This window comes from Meles meles, chromosome 15 (assembly GCF_922984935.1).
Source record: "Meles meles chromosome 15, mMelMel3.1 paternal haplotype, whole genome shotgun sequence".
Classification (NCBI taxonomy): domain Eukaryota; kingdom Metazoa; phylum Chordata; class Mammalia; order Carnivora; family Mustelidae; genus Meles; species Meles meles.
The window spans coordinates 11,341,515-11,362,501 of NC_060080.1; the positions used below are offsets into that span (position 1 = coordinate 11,341,515).

A 20,987-nucleotide genomic window follows, 5' to 3' on the forward strand; every position below is an offset into this window, starting at 1 on the left:
GCCAGAGAAAAACGTTATTTCACATAGGAGTTCCCAAATAAAATGTATTTTTACCTTACAAGGTAACTTTTAAGTTCTCCTCGGTAATTGATGACCAGAAGTTCTGCAGACCACTGTGCACTGGCTTTATATTCTAAAAATATCAACCCAGCAATGGCATAGCTCAGATCACCTGATAAACTTGATGCCTATAAAAGAGGGTAAATTAAGTTACTAAAAAGACACCAGACAGAAGTTAACACATGCATAGTTGGAAGTCATCCCAGACACTGGCCTTGCCAGGTACACATTGAGACAGTCCCAGAACTGCTAGGTATACTGAAGAATCATGCAAATCAGAGTGCCTAGAACCAGACATCCAACTTTAGACCTGCCCTCCCAACAAAGGTTATAGCCACACAACCTTCTAGATGACAGATTTGCCTAGATACGAGAATTTCTGTTAAGACTGTACTTCTGTTAGGGCAGGGGTGGGGAGGGGTAATGCCACCATTCAGCCTCAAAGAATTCTAAGATACTGAGTTTAGATATAAGCTCCCAAATGTTAACTTTCATTGCCAGCAGTAACCAATGCTTTAAAAAAAAAAAAGCCTTGGGGCACCTGGGAGGCACAGTTGGTTGAGTATCTGACTCTTGATTGCAGCTCAGGTCTGATCCCAGGGTCATGAGATCTAGCCCCAAGTCGGGCTCTGCACTGAGCGTGGAGTCTGCTTGTGTTTCTCTCTCCCTCTGCTCCCCCCACACCCCCTTTCCCTGGGAAGCATGCATCCACGTGCTCTCTGTCAAATAAATAAACCTTACTTTTTTTTTTTAAAGCATCAAGTAGTTCCCATTTGCCCATCAGCAACTAAAAGGAAAAGACACTTAAAACATTCACTCAATGGCAACCTTTTTCCATGAACTAAGTATCAGGCTATATTGCTAAGCACATGAAGGCATGTGCACCTTGGGAAGCACACATACTACAGTTTATCACACCGAATGCCTAGACCTCACTGTCTAGAACCACAAAATAAATACTGTGGCCACATGCGGCTATGGAACACTTGATATAGGACTAGTCCTAATTGAGACAGACTATAACCATAAAAAGAAACAGGACATTTCAAAGACTTGGTACCAAAGAAATATCTCATTAATAATCCTTATATTGCATATTGAAATAATATTTATGATATACTGGATTATTCTTTTTATATATATATTTTTTTTTTATTCGTTTATTTGTTTATTTACAGCATAACAGTGTTCATTGTTTTGGCATCACACCCAGTGCTCCATGCAGTACGTGTCCTCCCTATTACCCACCACCTGGTTCCTCAACCTCCCACCACCCCCCCCACGCCCCTTCAAAACCCTCTGGTTGTTTTTCAGAGTCCATAGTCTCTCATGGTTCATCTCCCTTTCCAGTTACCCTCAACTCCCTCTCCTCTCCATCTCCCCATGTCCTCCATGTTACTTGTTATGCTCCACAAATAAGTGAGACCATATGATACTTGACTCTCTCTGCTTGACTTATTTCGTTCAGCATAATTTCTTCCAGTCCCGTCCATGTTGCTACAAAAGTTGGGTATTCATCCTTTCTGATGGAGGCATAATACTCCATCGTGTATATGGACCACATCTTCCTTAACCATTCATCCGTTGAAGGGCATCTTGGTTCTTTCCACAGTTTGGCGACCGTAGCCATTGCTGCAATAAACATTGGGGTACAGATGGCCCTTCTTTTCACTACATCTGTATCTTTGGGGTAAATACCCAGCAGTGCAATTGCAGGGTCATAGGGAAGCTCTATTCTTAATTTCTTCAGGAGTCTCCACACTGTTCTCCAAAGTGGCTGCACTAACTTGCATTCCCACCAACAGTGGAAGAGGGTTCCCCTTTCTCCACATCCTCTCCAACACACGTTGTTTCCTGTCTTGCTAATTTTGGCCATTCTAACTGGTGTTAGGTGGTATCTCAATGTTGTTTTAATTTGAATCTCCCTGATGGCTAGTGATGATGAACATTTTTTCATGTGTCTGATAGCCATTCGTATGTCTTCGTTGGAGAAGTGTCTGTTCATATCTTCTGCCCATTTTTCAATATGATTATCTGTTTTGTGTGTGTTGAGTTTGAGAAGTTCTGTATAGATCCTGGATATCAACCTTTTGTCTGTACTGTCATTTGCAAATATCTTCTCCCATTCCGTGGGTTGCCTTTTTGTTTTATTGACTGTTTCCTTTGCTGTGCAGAAACTTTTGATCTTGATGAAGTCCCAAAAGTTCATTTTTGCTTTTGTTTCCTTGGCCTTTGGAGACATATCTTGAAAGAAGTTGCTGTGGCTGATATCGAAGAGGTTACTGCCTATGTTCTCCTCTAGGATTCTGATAGATTCCTATCTCACGTTGAGGTCTTTTATCCATTTCGAGTTTATCTTTGTGTACGGTGTAAGAGAACGGTCAAGTTTCATTCTTCTACATATCGCTGTCCAGTTTTCCCAGCACCATTTATTGAAGAGACTGTCTTTTTTCCATTGAATATTTTTTCCTGTTTTGTCGAAGATTATTTCACCATAGAGTTGAGGGTCCATATCTGGGCTCTCCACTCTGTTCCACTGGTCTATGTGTCTGTTTTTATGCCAGTACCACACTGTCTTGGTGATCACAGCTTTGTAGTAAAGCTTGAAATCGGGTAACGTGATGCCGCCAGTTTTGTTTTTGTTTTTCAACATTTCCTTAGCAATTCGGGGTCTCTTCTGATTCCATACAAATTTTAGGATTATTTGCTCCAGCTCTTTGAAAAATACTGGTGGAATTTTGATCGGAATGGCATTAAAAGTATAGATTGCTCTAGGCAGTATAGACATTTTAACAATGTTTATTCTTCCAATCCAAGAGCATGGAACAGTCTTCCATCTTTTTGTGTCTTCTTCATTTTCTTTCATGAGTGTTCTGTAGTTCCTCAAGTACAGGTCCTTTACCTCTTTGGTTATCACCTGTTTAACTCTTAACGGAACTTCTAGAAAATTTAACATTACAACGTGATCATATATATTATTCACATTACTTTTATATGAGACAATGCTAGTCTAGAAAACAGTGATGCAAACTTGTTAGTTTGGTTCCCCTGGACTTCCGTAATATGAGCCTAACACATTTTTTTCAAGTTTTTCCAGTCATTATTTCTGAACAAAAATCATTCTCTATATCACAGGTTCTTATCCCTAGCTTCTCACTAAAAATCAGCTGAAAAATTTGTAAACAATACTAATGCCCAGAGCCCACTCCAATCAATTAAATCAGAATTTCCGTGGGTTGAGCCTAGACAATCAAGTAATTTTTCTGTTGCTTCTCTTTACAAAGCTTCCCAGCTGATCCTAACATGCAGCCAGAGCTACCCCTGTGGTTCTACCTGCTTCTGTACCTTGGTCATTCAAGGAAGAAAGATACAAAGTAAAAAGCACTGGATTCCTGAAAGAAACACTTATTAACTGGATTGCCATGGGAAAAGTCATTCAACTGCCTCTCGATTTCAGTTTTCTAAACTGTAAAACCTGGATAATATCTGGTCAATCTATTCAAAGGGTTGCTATGAATATTAACTAATATTAACTAAGAATATGAATATATATATACATATATATACTTATGTGATAAGTATATATATATACTTATTAATAAAGTATAAAACATTATACAAATACAAGTTATTACCACCATTAATTTTTTCTCCACTCTCCCTTTCAATTCCTATCCCCTTGAGGGTAACAGATCCTAACTCCTCAGAAAGCTTTTCCTATTGTGACAGCCCACTGAACTACTTTCCCTCACTGGAACTTCCTAATATTTTTCTGTACCTCTGTTTGGTATTTACTTACCACCATGCTTCCATACTGATGGATTACCGCTGATTACTGCATTACAAAATACAGAGAAAAAAATGTTTCACGTACAGATATCTACTAGATTCTTAGTATCTTAAGTTCGCAACTTATTCAGATTTACAGGTCAATTTCCCCTCTCCTCACATTTGGTCACTCAAGTACCTTCACATACTTTTTTGAATGTCTTTTATGTAATCGGTCTAAGGTTATGCACATACCGGGGCGATAACGAAGAGTTCACTTCCCATGAGATCAAACACCCTCACTGTTCCTGTGCTTTCAGCATAGGCCAGCAGGGTACAATCATAACTCCATGCCACACGTCTCCACTGGGGTTTCGGGTCTTTTGGAACTAGAATGAAAAGGAAAGAAGTACTTTTAACAATGTGTTATACAGATAGTTTAGTTGCAGTAACTGTAGAAGTTAACCAACTATTCAACTATGTTACATCCTTTCCAAAGGATTTCTAATGTTTCAGTTCAATAGAAAAGAACTCTTTCCAGAAAGCCACTCCAAGTAAGACTGGTAAACATAAACCACAGCAAACTCTGCCCCACTTACTTAAGAAGCAAAGACGACTGACACCAGCGGTCAAATGAACACTGGGCAGGCCCTAGTTGGCAAAAGCTCAGAAGAGCACACCTCAAAATACTTAACGAAATTAATACAGATCAAGAGCATAGAGAGTGTGGGCAGAAAATAATTGCAATTAAATGAGTTCAGCTCCTCTAATAGTAAAAAATGAACATTTCAACCGTTATCTTTCAAATCCATCAAATACAGGTAACTAAGACATACGGCGCAGGGTTATACAAACACAGCACTGGAGAAGTATTTAGCTATACACACATATCATATGTCAACATATGGATTGGGTGAACCAAGTACTATCCCTAATCAGCCCCACAAGTCTAATATTTTAATAATCAACCTTAATAATCCAACACCTTTTTTCTGCTCTGAATTTTTCAGTACAATAATGAAGAGAAAGGCTGTCAGCAGTTAAAGAAAAAAAAGGGGGACTGTGAAACTCTAAACTCTGTTAAATTTGTTAGAGGTTTTTGAGGATTTGCTCGCTTCGGTGTCCCCTCGTTAGAATCCCAGAACTGAGGAGACCAGTAGAACCAGTGCCCTCCTTTTACCAGCAGGGATTCCAGATGATCAGGGGACTGACAAGGGGACTTCCAGAGCTGAGAGTTGAGAGCAAAGAAAGCCCAGAACCCACGGGTCCCGCCTTCCCAAACAGTAAGCATCTCACTACCACATGTTGCCTCTCAGTCTGAGCTTGGACTGAGCCTCAGGCCTGCCCCAGAAGGTTCCTGAGATCCAGTTAATAAGCCACCAACAACACAGCCACCTGGCAAATAAGCAAACCATAATTCTAGGGTCTGTCATTCACCCACATGCTGCCTCTGCCTAGAATGCTCTTCCTCAGTGCTCCGCAAAGCATTCACTTTTGTTACAACCACCTGTGGTAACAAATGGTTCCCTCCTCCTTCCTTGGCTCTCCTCGAAACTGACTGCTCTCCTCTGTGTGCCCAAACAGGCTGTACAAAATTCTTTATCACACCACGTTCTGTTGTTTACCGGACTATTTCCCCTATGAGCCTCTGAGCTCTGTGAAATCCACCGACAGAGTCCTATTCCACACTGCCATGCTAGAACCTGGAACGGAAAGTGACTGGTGTTTGACTAGTGAGTGAAGACTAACACTTTCAGGAAAATCTATGCTAACAGGGCAAGGTAATGGTAAGAGGTTACCATCTCCCAGGGACTACCAATTAAACATGAATTACATAACTGGTCTTCTCCCCACCTAGAAGAGGTACTTTAGAATTCAGACTTCTCTCTTATATCTGTAATACACATAATAAACTTTTTTGTATAGGAGGAAAATATGCCAGACATCAAGGAGTTTCTTTATACCAAATAAATCCAAGTAAATACCAAATCCAAGTGAATACCAAATCCAAGTAAATACCCAAAAAATTCCAAGAGGGGCCCTTGGACACAGTAAGGTCTAGTGGATATATTAAAGACTAACAAAATACTACACGCATTCTAGAAAAACAATGTTTTTAATGGGAATAAAATGAGGGAAAAGATCAGTTCTCCATCTTTATAACGCTTCAAAAAAAAGTCAAACTTGGAAGTAAACGAAGGCACAAAATGATAAACAATACAGGAAAAGAAGAACTGCCTGCCCATAGATGCTACACAAACACCGAGGGGATAATTTAATGCCCTGAAATATATTCATCTGCTAAAGAAACACAGAAACATTTTTCCATTATTACTGTTTTACCTGAGATAACAGGTTTTTTCCCCTTATCTCATTTTGATAGGATAAACAGATTTATGTACCACATTCTTTATCTAAAATAAGTTTCATCTGAAAGGGATTTCTTTGTACTATCACTTCTAGTTATAACCAGGAGCTCCAGAAAAATCAGCATGTGTTTTGACCCAGATAAAGACAGGTTTTTCATTACAAAGTAAGATTTCACATAACAATGTAAAAACACGGTTTTGGAGAGGAATGAACGGTCCAGATTTGTACAAAGCCAGTGTCAATGGGGTCGACTGAAGAGTATTCAGAAAGGCTACTGGCAAACTGAGTCCACATCTGACACCTGCCACGTTCACAGTGAAACCTCTTCTTCTCACTCACGTCTGGCACCGGCTGCGGCCCCTTCAACCCACCCAGACACCAAGTTCTCTCTCACCTTGTGCTTTTATCTGTGCTGTTTTCTCAGCCCGGAGCCCCTTTCCCTTGAGCCCTTTCCTGGCTCCTTTCCATCTCTCAGGTCTCAACTTTTTCAAGATTTTTTCAATTTCTCAAATCTCTCAGTGATACATACCGCTTCCACGGGAGGCATTCTCTGACCATGCCGCCTAAGCAGCCTCAAGACCCCATTATTCTCCACTATCCAATGAGGTCACGTCCTTCACATCTCTTAGCCCACTTACGCATATGTGTGTGTCTACTTTTTATCGTCTATTCATTGAACTATAAATTCCAAAATGCCAGGTGCTGGGCCCATTCCGTTCACACCTGCATCCCCAGTGCCCAGCACTCTAGTGGGAGTCACAGGCACACAAGTGCTAACGGAAGACATTCTACTCCGGTGCTCACCCACCCAGATTGGAAAGGGACATGGAGAAAGATTAAGAAGCAAGGAACACTGGGTTCCATTCTTAGCATGCCATAAAATGAAGGGGTACAACCTTGGGGAAATCACAGAGGTGCAGCCCCTCATTTGCAAAATGAAGGGCTGAGTGAACAATCTGGTCCGGTGAGCGAGAGCCAACGAGCGGAGCCATAAAAGCTTGCTGAGAGGGGCGCCTGGGTGGCTCAGTGGGTTAAAACCTCTGCCTTTGGCTCAGGTCATGATCCCAGCATCCTGGGATCAAGCCCTGCATAGGGCTCTCTGCTCAGCGGGGAGCCTGCTTTCTCCTCTCTCTCTGCCTGCCTCTCTGCCTACTTGTGATCTCTGTCTGTCAAATAAATAAATAAAAATCTTAAAAAAAAAAAAAAAGCTTGCTGAGAGGCTAAATATTTGAACGTTTGAAATAAAAGTTTCAGTAAAGACATGAGAAAAATGGTTACAATCCTGGAATGAGAAAGGTTTAACCACGAAGAGAAACCCTGAAATTATATGGGGGGAAAAAAAGCGACCAATACAGTTAAAAAAACAAACAAAAAAAAATCTATAACAAATTTAAAAGAAAATCAATTGGCTGAAAATATCTGCAACACATATGATACAGAGCTAACATTCATACCGTCACACCAATAAGAAAAAGTCAAGTAATCCAAGAGAAATATAGGCAAAAGGATATGCTCTAACAATTCACTCACAAAAAAAAAAAAAAACATAAAAATAGCCACTTAACAGATGCTCTACCTAATAACTAAAAATATGCAAATTGAAAATGAGATCTTTTCTTCCTTTGCCTGTGAACATAATATTTTTTAAACAGGTAACATATGGTTATGGTGCCGACGGTGGAGAAAAGAAATGGCTTCCATCATTACCTTTTTCATAGCTGTACAAATAGGTGTAACTTTCTGGAAAGAAATGCAGCAGTAGCTATTTTGAATACTATACCTGGAGACAAACAGGATGTCTTTTCCAGTGTTAGGGGAGGAGGATAGGGGCAAAGATGGGTAAGAGAAAGAGGAAGAAGAGAGCCACTTTATAAACAACCTAAACTTCTACCAAGAAGGGAATAAAAAACATGTGGTTCACGTTCTTACAGTGGAATCCTGTGGCTACATTTGAAAGACTGAAATGCCCTTGCACGTACAGACTGGGAAAGACATCAGTACAGTCGGAGGGAGAGCAAGCTGGAGAACGACCTCTACAAGATGATCTTCTTTTGCTAAAGAAAAAAGTAAATCCACATATATATAGGTTTATATAAGTATAGAAAATGTTATATTAAGTTATTAAGTTCCTATGAAAAATTCAAATTGAAAAGAAACTTTATTTTTACTTTTTCTACTTCTGTATTGCTTGAGTTTGTTACACAAATGTACTGCTTTGTCATTTAAAGAAACAACAGCAGGGTAAGTAGTTTCAGATTAGATCTTCCACCATAAAAGAAAAACAGGTCAAAATAACTATTTTCTTGTTATACAACAGGCAGTGCAAGACTGTGATCACTGCAAGAAGCTACTCTCAGCTAGTAGGCACCTTCTGGACCATGGTGCATGAAAAGGGACCTCCAACAGTACGTGCAAATCTCAGTGAACACAGCAGATAAAGGATGGAGTTTAGAGCTACTAAACTAAATACAATCTGCAAGGCAGCATTCCAGAGGGGAGTGAGGCAGAGAAGGAGCTATAAAATCTGCAGAGATGAACCCTGGGTCTTCAGACAAGCACGTGCGCATGCGCACACACACACATACACAGTTTACCCTGGGTCTTCAGACGAGCGAACACACGAGCGAACACACACACACACACACGAGCGAACACACACACACACACACACAGAGCCGGGCCAAGAATAGGAAGACTATTGGGAAAAACAACTGCCCGAGCTTGGAGAGGATTTGGAAATGCTGGAAATCCACCCCATCAGAATGGAGAGATGTCAACAAACACTCAGAGTTCTCATAAGAGATCCCAGAACTTCATCAAGATCAAAAGCTTCTGCACAGCAAAGGAAACAGTCAACAAAACAAAAAGGCAACCCATGGAATGGGAGAAGATATTTGCAAATGACAGTACAGACAAAAGGTTGATATCCAGGATCTATAAAGAACTCCTCAAACTCAACACACAGAATACAGATAATCATATCAAAAAATGGGCAGAAGATATGAACAGACACTTCTCCAATGAGGACATACAAATGGCTATCAGACACATGAAAAAATGTTCATCATCACTAGCCATCAGGGAGATTCAAATTAAAACCACATTGAGATACCACCTCACAACAGTTAGAATGGCCAAAATTAGCAAGATAGGCAACAACGTGTGTTGGAGAGGATGTGGAGAAAGGGGAACCCTCTTACACTGTTGGTGGGAATGCAAGTTGGTGCAGCCACTTTGGAGAACAGTGTGGAGATTCCTCAAGAAACTAAAAATAGAGCTTCCCTATGACCCTGCAATTGCACTGCTGGGTATTTACCCCAAAGATACAGATGTAGTGAAAAGAAGAGTCATCTGGGGGCGCCTGGGTGACTCAGTGGATTAAGCCGCTGCCTTCGGCTCAGGTCATGATCTCAGGGTCCTGGGATTGAGCCCCACATCGGGTTCTCTGCTCCGCAGCGAGCCTGCTTCCTCCTCTCTCTCTGCCTGCCTCTCTGCCTACTTGTGATCTCTCTCTCTCTGTCAAATAAATAAATAAAATCTTTAAAAAAAAAAAAGAGAGTCATCTGTACCCCAATGTTTATTGCAGCAATGGCCACGGTCGCCAAACTGTGGAAAGAACCAAGATGCCCTTCAACGGACGAATGGATAAGGGAGATGTGGTCCATATACACGATGGAGTATTATGCCTCCATTAGAAAGGATGAATACCCAAATTTTGTAGCAACATGGACAGGACTGGAAGAGATCATGCTAAGCGAAATAAGTCAAGCAGAGAGAGTCAAGTATCATATGGTCTCACTTATTTGTGGAGCATGACAAAGAACATGGAGGACATGGGGAGATGGAGAGGAGAGGGAGTTGAGGGAAACTGGAAAGGGAGATGAACCATGAGAGACTATGGACTCTGAAAAACAACCAGAGGGTTTTTAAGGGGCAGGGGGTGGGAGGTTGAGGAACCAGGTGGTGAGTAATAGGGAGGGCACGTACTGCATGGAGCACTGGGTGTGGTGCAAAAACAATGAATACTGTTACACTGAAAATAAAAAAAATAAATAAAAATAAAAGTATTTAAACAGAAAAAATAATTAATTAATTATTAAAAAAAAAAAAAAGAGATCCCAGAAAGACCCCACCTTAAAGGAGGACTAATCTAACCCCAAAGTAAAAGCTATTAACCATACCCACTAACACTTAAAAAGAAGCCTTAAAAGACTAATCTGACCCACAAAAAAAAAAAAAAAAAAAAAGAACCACACCCCAGAACAAAACTCAATACTCTATTATGGAAGATAACAAAACTTAGTAATTCAGCTTCATAATGTTAAGCATATAATTTAAAGTGCTAGAAAAAAAATAAAATAGTAAAAAAAATAAAAAAGGGGTGCCTGGGTGGCTCAGCCAGTTAGGCATCTAAGCCTTGATGTCAGCTCAGATGTTGAACTCAGGGTCATGAGTTCAAGCCCCGTGTTGGTTTCCAGGTATGTATGTATGTAGGTAGGCATGTAGCCTACCTAAAAAAAAAAAAATTTTTTTTTAAATAAAAAATAAGTTAAGAGCACTGAGTGTTATATGCAACTGATGAGTCACTAAATTCTACCCCGGGAACTAATAATATGCTATATGTAAACTAAACTAAATTTAAATAAAGCATTTTTTAAAATATAATAAATTTATCACAAATAAAAATATATAATTAAAAATAAATTAAAAAATAAAGTGTTAGCTATAGGAGGCAGGAAAATATCCATGAACATGGGAAAACTCAACCAACAGAAACATGCCCAGAAATGATACAAATTAATGAATAAGCAGGCAAGGGCTTCAAAACAGCTATGAAAGTACTTGGGAATTCTAAGGAAAACATAAACATAAGGAACATACAGAGAATCTCAACAAAAATACGATGAAAACTACAAAATATCAAGCCAATTTTAGAAATACAAAAATATACAAGATGGTATCTGAGCGTGGGCTGTGATGGGGCCCACCAGGCCACCAGTGGGCTGACGGGATCTCAGCATACTTACAACAGGCAAGCTGCTCCTTAGCACTGGAAGCTCTGGTTTATGGGATCTCAAAATCAGAAATATGGGGAAAATCTCTAAACACAATACAGCTCAAAAAAAAAAAAAAAAAAAAAAACAACTAACTTCTAATTCCATATGCTATTACTTAGGTCCCTATTCAAGGCAGAAAGAGAAGGCTAATATTTATGGCCTGGCAAACAGAGCCAAAACAAGTTGCAACTCCATTTAAAACATTCTCAAATGGCATTAATTTTATAAAGCAATAATTGAAAAATATCAAAGTGGAACTAAATAGTTCCTATTTTGGTTTGCAGACTCTGCAATCCGTAGTTTCAAAAAATGCATTAGCAACAATCTGGCTCCTTCTCTCCAAGCATACACAGGAAACATCATTTGGCATATGAGAGTTATTCCCATAAAGATGAGTCAGATAATAAGCAAATGATCATTACCTCAAATTATATGAAATGGAAAGAAGCCATTAATGCGGCATTAAGGTCATAAATTCACACATTTGGAAGCCAACAAAATAAAACATTAGTTCTCTAAGCATTATCATCCCATCCATGCTGCCACATTAACTGTACACCCTAAAACCTCTAACAAATATATTATAATTTGTGTGAAATACAGAGGGTTAAGTTTCCCATTTTCGTGTTAACTTGCAGATCTCTCAGTTTACACACTGGCTAAGGGTGAGTGTCTAAAGTCACAACTTAAAAGCGCCCTGCACATCTGAATCACTCCAACATTCTCAACATGCTTCTCAACAGCTCACCACAGGCTCCCTGAGCCCTTACCCAACAAAAGCACGGCACTGGGAAAAAGGTAATTAAATACCTATTCCTAAATTATTCTTCTGGGAATTTCTTGATCCTTACACATTATGTAAACTGGGTCTGGTCTACTTTCATAAGCATCGGTGAGGAGGTAATTGAAAGCAAATTCAGAAGATGCTAGAGCTTGTACAGATACTGCTCCCCTAGTATTCTCAACAGAATACTAAGCAAACAGAACCCCTTCTCTATTCTTTGTGGTATGTATACATGTTTGTGTACATAAGGAATAAAAACCTTGAATATCATGACAATTATCCATTTTATATACATATATACAAATTTTTATAAATATATGTACAGTCATAAATTTCTAGAATTAACACACAGGAGTAGGCAAATATACTTTGCTCATACATAAACTCATAAAAATCATTGTAATAGTTCCCAAGTACCATTACCCACTTGACAGCATCAGGAATTGGGTGACTACTCTGTAAGACAGCACACTGGGCATCGAGAACAAAAAAAGTTGAGTAAGATGGGAGCCCTGCCTTCAGAGAATTTTCAGTCTAATGGGCAATCAGACAAGAAAATCAACAATTAAGAGGAAAAAAAAGATTAGCTTGAGTGTGGCGATACATGCACAGACCCGTCCTAGGATAACATTAAGAAGGATGTCCAAATGATGAGGAAGGCAGCAGGAAGGAAAGGTTTCCCAGGAGAGTAGATGCCTGAACTAAAATACGCAAGACTCATTAATTAAATAGAAAAGCAGAGCTTCTAGGCAAAAGGAACCATCTGTACCAAGGCATGAAAAGCACGATGCGGCTAGGAAAGCACGAGCTGCTTTGTACTAGAACACGGGCTGTACGGCAGCAGGATCTGAAGGGACAGACTGGCTGAAAGGTCAGAAAAAATGAGCAGTATTCTACAGTCAGTGGGGAACAACAGAAGATTCTAGGCAGAAGAGGACTAGCAGCGGCAGCGGTAAAGAAAGCTTAAAGTCTCCTACGTACTTAGTACGTGTCAGACATTATCCGAAGAGCTTTACATATATTAGCTCATGTTATTTTTGTCCACAACTCAGTCTGTAACATTGTGCCATTCGTGACAGGTAAATGAGGCTCAGAGAGTAAGGCAGCTTGTCCAGGGTCACATTTCTAGAAAGTAGGAAGCCAGATCCGAAGGGTAACTGGATGGAATTCCCATTTAACAGCAATCAGTTTGGCAAGCGGTGTGAAGTATGGATCAGTGAGAGGCAAACAGAAGAAAACCTGGTCTGGAGACTGCGGGGGGGGGGGGGGGGCAACTTTGTAAAAATGTTAAAAGCCTGAGCTAGGGCTGTGATGGCAGCAGAGGCCGGAGACATCTTCACAGGTTCCGGCGGCCTGAAGTTCTGCCAAGGCGATGCTTCCCCACCGTGTCAGTACAGCCGCAGTGAAGTATTTCTGTCTTCCCTGACAGACTGCAAACCCTTAAGTCAAGGGCGCCTGTAGCTTACTTCTCATTTTATACACAGCACCTAGGAGTGCCTGGCACATGGCAGGAGCTTAATATTTGTCAAAGAAAGAAAAAGGGATAGGAAAAAGAATGAGAAAATGTGTTGACTTTGGCTTGGTAGGGACAATGGTATCACTGACAATCCAGGGCACAGAGCCAAGGAACAGAGTACAAGAGGTCAATTTATATAAATAAATAGGCTGTTTTATGTTTGCTTTTAAGTTGCAATACATACTGTGCGTACAGACAATTCCATAAGAACTATTAGTACCTTATCAAATAGCAGATGCGGAATTACAGAAGCATGGCGATTCTGACATACTAACAGAAGATCACCACTCACAAGAAAACCAAAAACATCTTTCACACGTCTGATCTTTCATTTTCTGAACACATGTGGATGAACAAAAATGAGAAAAATGAGAGGGAAACTTGCCCTGAGCCACTCACTAATGGCATATCCGACAAGGAGCTTAAGACCAGCGTTGCCACAGAGACACTGGGGGAAATCCTCTGTATTACGATCATTTTGTGGATTTCAGAACTATCGATGTCTTCCCTCTCCTTGCTCTTTCACTGACAAGGATTTATCATCTTACCCTTACGCTACCTTGGAGATAAAATACGCATACTACGTTCTTCCAGTTAAGTGACAAAATGCATATAAAGCACAGGGTCTGGCACACAGTAAGGACACTCCAGGTGTTTGTCATCATCACAACAACCACAATTACCAGTATTAGGATTCCTGCAACTAGGACACTGCCAAACTGACCCCAAGTGTTTGTCATCATCACAACAACCACAATTAGGTATTAGGATTCCTGCAACTAGGACACTGCCAAACTGACCCAAGGTCAGACAGATGGAACTGCAGGTCCCTAAGTAAAACACAGAGAATAGTTGCATTTACCTAACAGCACCCTCCTAATTATTTTCTTCCCTTCCTCTGCCTTTTCATACCTGCTCCCGCAGACAGAAACACGCCACCGGCTTCTCCTAACTTCTACTCATCCCTTTCCAAAAGTCACTTGCCAAAGTCACTTTTTCTCAACAATCTCATCTCACAGCCCTGGTTAAGCGCTCACTCTGCTCTGTATTTTTCCTTCATCAGATTTATCAAAGTTAGTAATTATATTCTGAGTGTCTCTATACCTCAAGAGGGAGGGGACCGTGCCTTTTTGCTCACAGTCATATCCCTACAACCTTGCAAAATGGTTCAGATACATAAATGATAGTAATTCGTGCTGAATACATCAGAAGAAAAGAGCAAATCCCAGATTTTTTTTTTACTGGTCTGTACCTAATCAATTCTTAACTTATACATATATATAGATAGATATATGCATATCTATCTATCTATATATATATATATATATATATATTTTTTTTTTTTTTTTGCATTGAATTCAAAATAAAAGTGTAGAGGCACCAGGCTGGCTCAGTCAATAGAGCACGTGACTCTATCTCAGGCTCAGGAGTTTAAGCCCCATACTGGGTGGAGAGATTACATTAAAAAAAAAAAAAAAAAGACTACAGACACAAATAATTTATCCCAAAACTGATGTAGACTTTTATCTTAAAACAGTTTCAATTTCAAATCTCTTCAAAATGTCCAAATGAACAAAGCAAAACATTTAAGGCAGTAAGAGAAATCATAAGAAGTTTTAAAATTATTTTAGTAGAGTGGCAACAATCCTTATCAATATTTAATATCTACTCTGCCTTTTAAGGAATACTGTTAACTGTTGTAAATTTAAATTTTTCATTTTTCCCAATATTCTGGAAACTCTTACCTTGACATTTCCCAATAATAGATGTAAAATCATCTTTTGCAGACCTGTAAAATATGTGCAAAATTAAGCCAACAGTTTCACTCCAACACTATTTTGTCATACTAGGAAACCCCACAAAAATGTCAGACAACTTGTCTGCCCAACACTAAACCAGTCCTTCTCTTAGACATGGATTTGTGCTCGAATAAGACTCTTCCATTGGTGACAACATTTTCTTCCACCCTTGTTTCACCAGAAACAGAGCTACACCTGGAATAATGTATATACGTATATAGTGTATGTACGCATGTACATAAGCATAAGTTAGACAAAGCACGGTCTTTTAATACAATACAGATGCATGACCCACCCACAAAGGCTCTGATTCAGCAAATATGGAATGGGGCCCATGCAACTTTCTTTTTTTTTTTTTTTAGAAAACACCATTTATAGATTAAATTAAAATCTGGGATTTTAATTTAATTTTTATTTAAAATTATTTTAAATTTATTTATAAATTTTTAAATTTATTTATTTGACAGACAGAGATCACAAGTAGGCAGAGACAGAGGGGGAAGTGGGCTCCCTGCTGAGCAGAGAAAGGGATGTGGGGCTCGATCCCAGGACCCTGGGATCATGACCTCAGCTGAAGGCAGAGGCTTTAACCCACTGAGCCACCCAGGCGCCCCAATATTTTTTAAAGCTCCACAGATTGATCTTGGCCAAGAACCATGGTCTGTATCATATTACAAAGTTTAAATCACTTAGGGAAAAAAGTCTTGTTTTAATAATCAAATAGCTTTAACAGGTGACCATAGTTGTTACCAGTGACCCATTTAAAATCTGTGATCTTGAAATACTTGTCAAAGTAATATAATTATTATATGCTTAAAAATAAAAATTGGTAAACCTTCTAGAATATAATTAAGTAACAATTATCAAAAAACCTTAATGCCCACAGTAATTTGATCTAGCAGTTCAACTGCTTTAATACAGTTATCCCTGGGAAATAATTACAGATACACACAAATCTCATGGAAATTCATGCAACCTAATTTATGAAAGAGAAAAATACAGCCAGTAGAAGATTAGATTTTGTTAATGCTCTCAATGAAATATTATGCAATTACTGTACATGATTTGAAAATATAACATCTTCCCATAAGTTATCAAGAAAATAAGTATCAAATAGAATGTACAGAATGTATCGTTGGACTGAAGATCACACCCACACACAGAAAAGGTGAAGGGGCACCTGAGTGGCTCAGTGGGTTAAAGCCTCTGCCTTTGGCTCAGGTCATGATCCCGGGGTCCTGGGATCAAGCCCCACATCAGGTTCTCTGCTCAGCAGGGAGCCTGCTTCCCTCTCTCTCTCTCTACCTGCCTCTCTGCCTACTTGTGATCTCTGTCAAATAAATAAATAAAATCTTTAAAAAAAAAAAAAGGTGCAAAAAACCTACAGCATTTTGGCTGACCTGTAGGTAATTTGTAGTTCTTCTTTCTTAAATACTTAACTCTTTTCTAATATTGGTAAAATGATAAGCATCAGTTTTAAAACAAATTGTAAAAAGTAGTATTTATTAAAATACGACAGACAAAAGCTAATTATAAATACAGTAATAAATTTCTTCAAGAAATTGACTATTCAGCCTCTGAGTAGAATACAGCAGAAAGAACACGGGCTTTTGGGGTGCCTGGGTGGCTCAGATGGTTGAGTGTCTGCCTTTGGCTCAGGTCATGGTCCTGGGGTTTCGGGATCTGGGGATGGAGCCCCATATCAGGCTCCCTACTCGGCAGGAAGCCTGCTTCTCCCTCTCCCACTCCCCCTGCTTGTGTTCCTTCTCTCACTGTCTGTCCAATAAATAAATAAAATCTTTAAAAAAGAAAAGAAAAGAACATGGTCTTTGAAGCGAGGCTGACCTGATTTCAGCTCATCCAGGTAACCTGGACAAAATATTCAAATAGGAGTTTTATTTCCTCTCAATAACATAGAATGGGTAAGAGCAACTTCATAGCTTAGGAAGGATTTAAAAAGACATTACGTATAAATTAGCACAAACTAGACCTACGTCCGTGTTTATTACTTTCATCCTTAATATCATCACAAATAATAGCTGCTCTTCTGCTGAGGAAATGGAAAGAGGGAGACAAATTCGGTTCTGTCAAAGCTTCACAAATATATTCACTTAAGCAAATTTGGGGGAAGGTCCCTTTTTTTTTTTGAGTCCTTATTTAAATGCTTTTTGTTGTGTTCTGAGATGGCTCCTAATTAGTTCCTGTATTTGTAGCAGCCCATAATCGTTAAGAAATTATTACTTCAGGGGCGCCTGGGTGGCTCAGTGGATTAAGCCGCTGCCTTAGGCTCGGGTCATGATCTCAGGGTCCTGGGATCGAGCCCCACATCAGGCTCTCTGCTCCACAGGGAGCCTGTTTCCTCCTCTCTCTCTGCCTGCCTCTCTGCCTACTTGTGATCTCTCTGTCAAATAAATAAAATCTTTAAAAAAAAAAAAAGAAAAGAAATTATTACTTCACTCTTTAGGAAAAGAAGAAACATGTATTATACTTATAATATGTCATTACTGCCAAATTACAAATTAAAGTAGCAATTCACAAGAAGTCAGCTTTTTATCCGCGTGAGCCACACACACAAGCAGGTTAGGTGTGCCGTAACAGTGCGAATGACGGGAGTCATCGGCCACTCACTACAAACATGCTGGGGAACAGCAGCCCTAGTACAGTGTTGCAAAAGGCAGGGCTCTCTCTCAACTAAAACTAATATGTGTTTCAGCTTTTCATTGTTTTCTCCTCAAAAAACACGGCCTATTTATGACTGCTTCCAAGTATGAAATAATGACCTCAGACACTAGAGTGGTCCTTCATATTCGAATACAATCAACAAACCTCCCTGGTTGTCTAGTGGTTAGGATTCGGCGCTCTCTCGAATACAATCAACAAATAGTGACCGAATCCCACATGCCTACTACTAGCTCTACTGAAGCCAATCTAACCTTCTATGTGTCTTCACTGCAGCACAAAAAACAAACGTACAATAGTGAGAACAAAGGTCTTAAACTCAGGCATAGCTATTGTGCATAAGGTTTTACTTTGAGGATCTACCCCACGCTTTTTCTTTCCTAACCATTCCGCATCTTTGCTCAAACACTCTTCCTTTCAGGTTACTACAAAGTGTGTATCAATTCAGCGAGAGGAACTGCCTGCCAGCTCTGAGCAAGTCGGTGGACTAGGCCCTGTAATAATGTCCTTCCAGCATCTGCTTCTTCTACCCCACTCACAAACACCTTACTTGTTCACCAAACATCAACTAGGCGCCTATTACGTCTAAGGAGATAAAAAATACTAGGGAGGGTTGCCTGGCTGGCTGTCCATTAAGCATCTGACTCTTGATTTTGGCTTGGGTCATGACCTCAGGGTTCTGGGATCAAGCCCTGCATTGGGCTCCACGCTCAGCAGGGAGTCTGCTGGAGATTCTCTCTCCCTCTCTCTCTCTCTCTGCCCCGCCCCCTGCTCGTGCACGTTCTTGCACGCATGCGTACACGCGCATGCTCTTTCTCTCTCTCTCCAGCACTATAGGGGAAAAGGGTAGGGGTTGCTTCCAAGGAACAGTGTCACTGGACTTGGAGCCACCAGATCCCACTCACACAGAATTTTTAAAAAATTACAACCTTAGAGTTGCGCAAAGCAGAGGCCCTACTGTACCAGCGGAAACCCAAAAGTAAGCATGCACGCATATACAGCTCAACAACAAGTAGAGATGAGTGGTTCAGAGCAGAAACACTGAAGCTAGAATGGTAGATTTCAAATCCTCAAGCAAGTAATTTAGCCCTATTGTGCCAGCTTCCTCATTTCTAAAATGGAGAAAAATAGCAATACCTACCTCACAGGGCTTCTGCAAAGATTAAATGAATTAGCACATACAACGCACTTATAAGAGTGCCCAACACCATTAGCATTAGCCCACCATTACGTATAACAGAGTCAATTTCAGGAGCTCAGCAGATTAGTACTTAAGCAGTGAGGGGGAGGGATGGATCCATAGGGAGTATGTTCCTGAAAAGCTTCCTGGTGGAATCCATGCCTCACCATGTAAGACTCCTTAGATACACTAATGTTATCAAAACCTTTTGCAAATCATGCATCAGATGAATAAGATCTTGATGAGCATACTTCCATTGCCTAGAAATCCTCCCTCACCACATAGTCTCAAATACATGAGTGAATTCCTAGAGTTGGATATGTTTACAAGTTTTATAAATATTTTACACTCTAACAATCCAGTAGCAAATCCTTTTATAAAAGCATTTTTTTTTCTTCTCATCAAAAATTGTATTAACAAGTTCCATAAATCCTTGGTCAAACTCTTCTTCACTGGCCTATCAATCCCATCCCCATGCACATTCTGATCATAACACCTAAGATCATTCCACTGATGTTCTCATTTCATGGGAGGAAGACGGAAATTTTGAGGATTAACTGCTATATATAAAGTCACACCATAAGCATATTTCTCAAAAAGATAGATTTCACATTCCTGCAACAAACGCAATAGCAAGTACTCGCCCATTCCTACAAACGGAAGTCCAAAAATTGTGCCAACTTGATGCTTACTGAGGCTATAGGAAAAAAAGAGGGACTTGCCTATCAAAGCTATTCCAAATTAAGAAATGTAGTTTTGAAAGGCTGTCATTATTGCCCAACATCTCCCTCCTGATGACTGTAAGAGGGATCAGGAAATAAAGCCTCCACATCTGAAGCTAAGGCCCCAATGGGGGCAAACCTCTGTCTACTCCCCCACAAGTGGAGGGGTCCCGTTCTGTTTGGATAACTGGAAAAAGAAATGACACAAACGGAAAGCTAAAACCAGTGGTAACAAGTGAGTATTCATTATACTATGTTTAGTCAAGAATAATGAAGTATTAGGAAAAAGTCTGGACTGGTATCGAAATTTTGGTCTCATTGGTTTTTGTTTTTTTAAAGATTATTTATTTATTTGATAGAGATCACAAGTAGGCAGAAAGGCAGGCAGAGAGAGAGGGAGAGGCAGACTCCCTGCTAAGGCTGATGAGCAGAGAGCCCAATGCGGGGCTCCATCCCAGGGTCCTGGGATCATGACCTGAGCTGAAGGCAGAGGCCTTAATCCACTGGGCCACCCAGGCACGCCTCTCATTGTTTATTTTTAAATACCAGGAGTTACACTTTGCCTGAAGGAGTAGCCTCTAATTTTGGAAATGCAACATGTTTAGTCTGTGCTATTTGTAATTTCAAAAAAAATTAACTAGTTTTCCCAAATTAGTTGCTATTGTTATTTCTTTCACAATTGATACATGACTTAAAAATAAAGTACGGGGGGGGGGGGGGGGGGGGGGTATGGATGCCTGGGTGGCTCAGTCGGTTGATCATCTGACTTCAGTTCAGTTCAGGTTGCCATCTCAGGGTCCTGGAATCCAGCCTTGCTTAAGGCCCCCTGCTCAGTGGGGAGCCTGCTTCTCCCTTCCCTCTCCTCTCCTCTTAGCTCTCCCTCATCCTGCTCTTGCTCTCTAATTAAAAAAATAAATAAATAAATAATTTAAAAATAAAATTTAAGAAAGAAAGTACACGGAAAGCCCAGCTTAGAGAAGCCTTCTAGATGTGAATATAATAACCATTGAATGTCTCAAGATGACAGACTATCACTGGCCTCAAGTAATACA

At 40.0% G+C, this 20,987-nt stretch overlaps 1 protein-coding gene across 1 annotated transcript in view; it reads right to left on the minus strand.

The window, feature by feature from the left end:
* The window catches only part of NBAS (NBAS subunit of NRZ tethering complex), a 339,756-nt gene that overhangs the window by 310,218 nt on the left and 8,551 nt on the right, over positions 1-20,987 (minus strand). Inside the window, exons 6-8 of the mRNA XM_045979111.1 lie at positions 15,301-15,344; positions 4,084-4,217; positions 55-188 (exon numbers count right to left, since the gene is read on the minus strand). Of these exons, the coding sequence (XP_045835067.1) occupies positions 55-188; positions 4,084-4,217; positions 15,301-15,344 (312 nt within the window). The remainder of the gene's footprint in view (positions 1-54; positions 189-4,083; positions 4,218-15,300; positions 15,345-20,987) is intronic.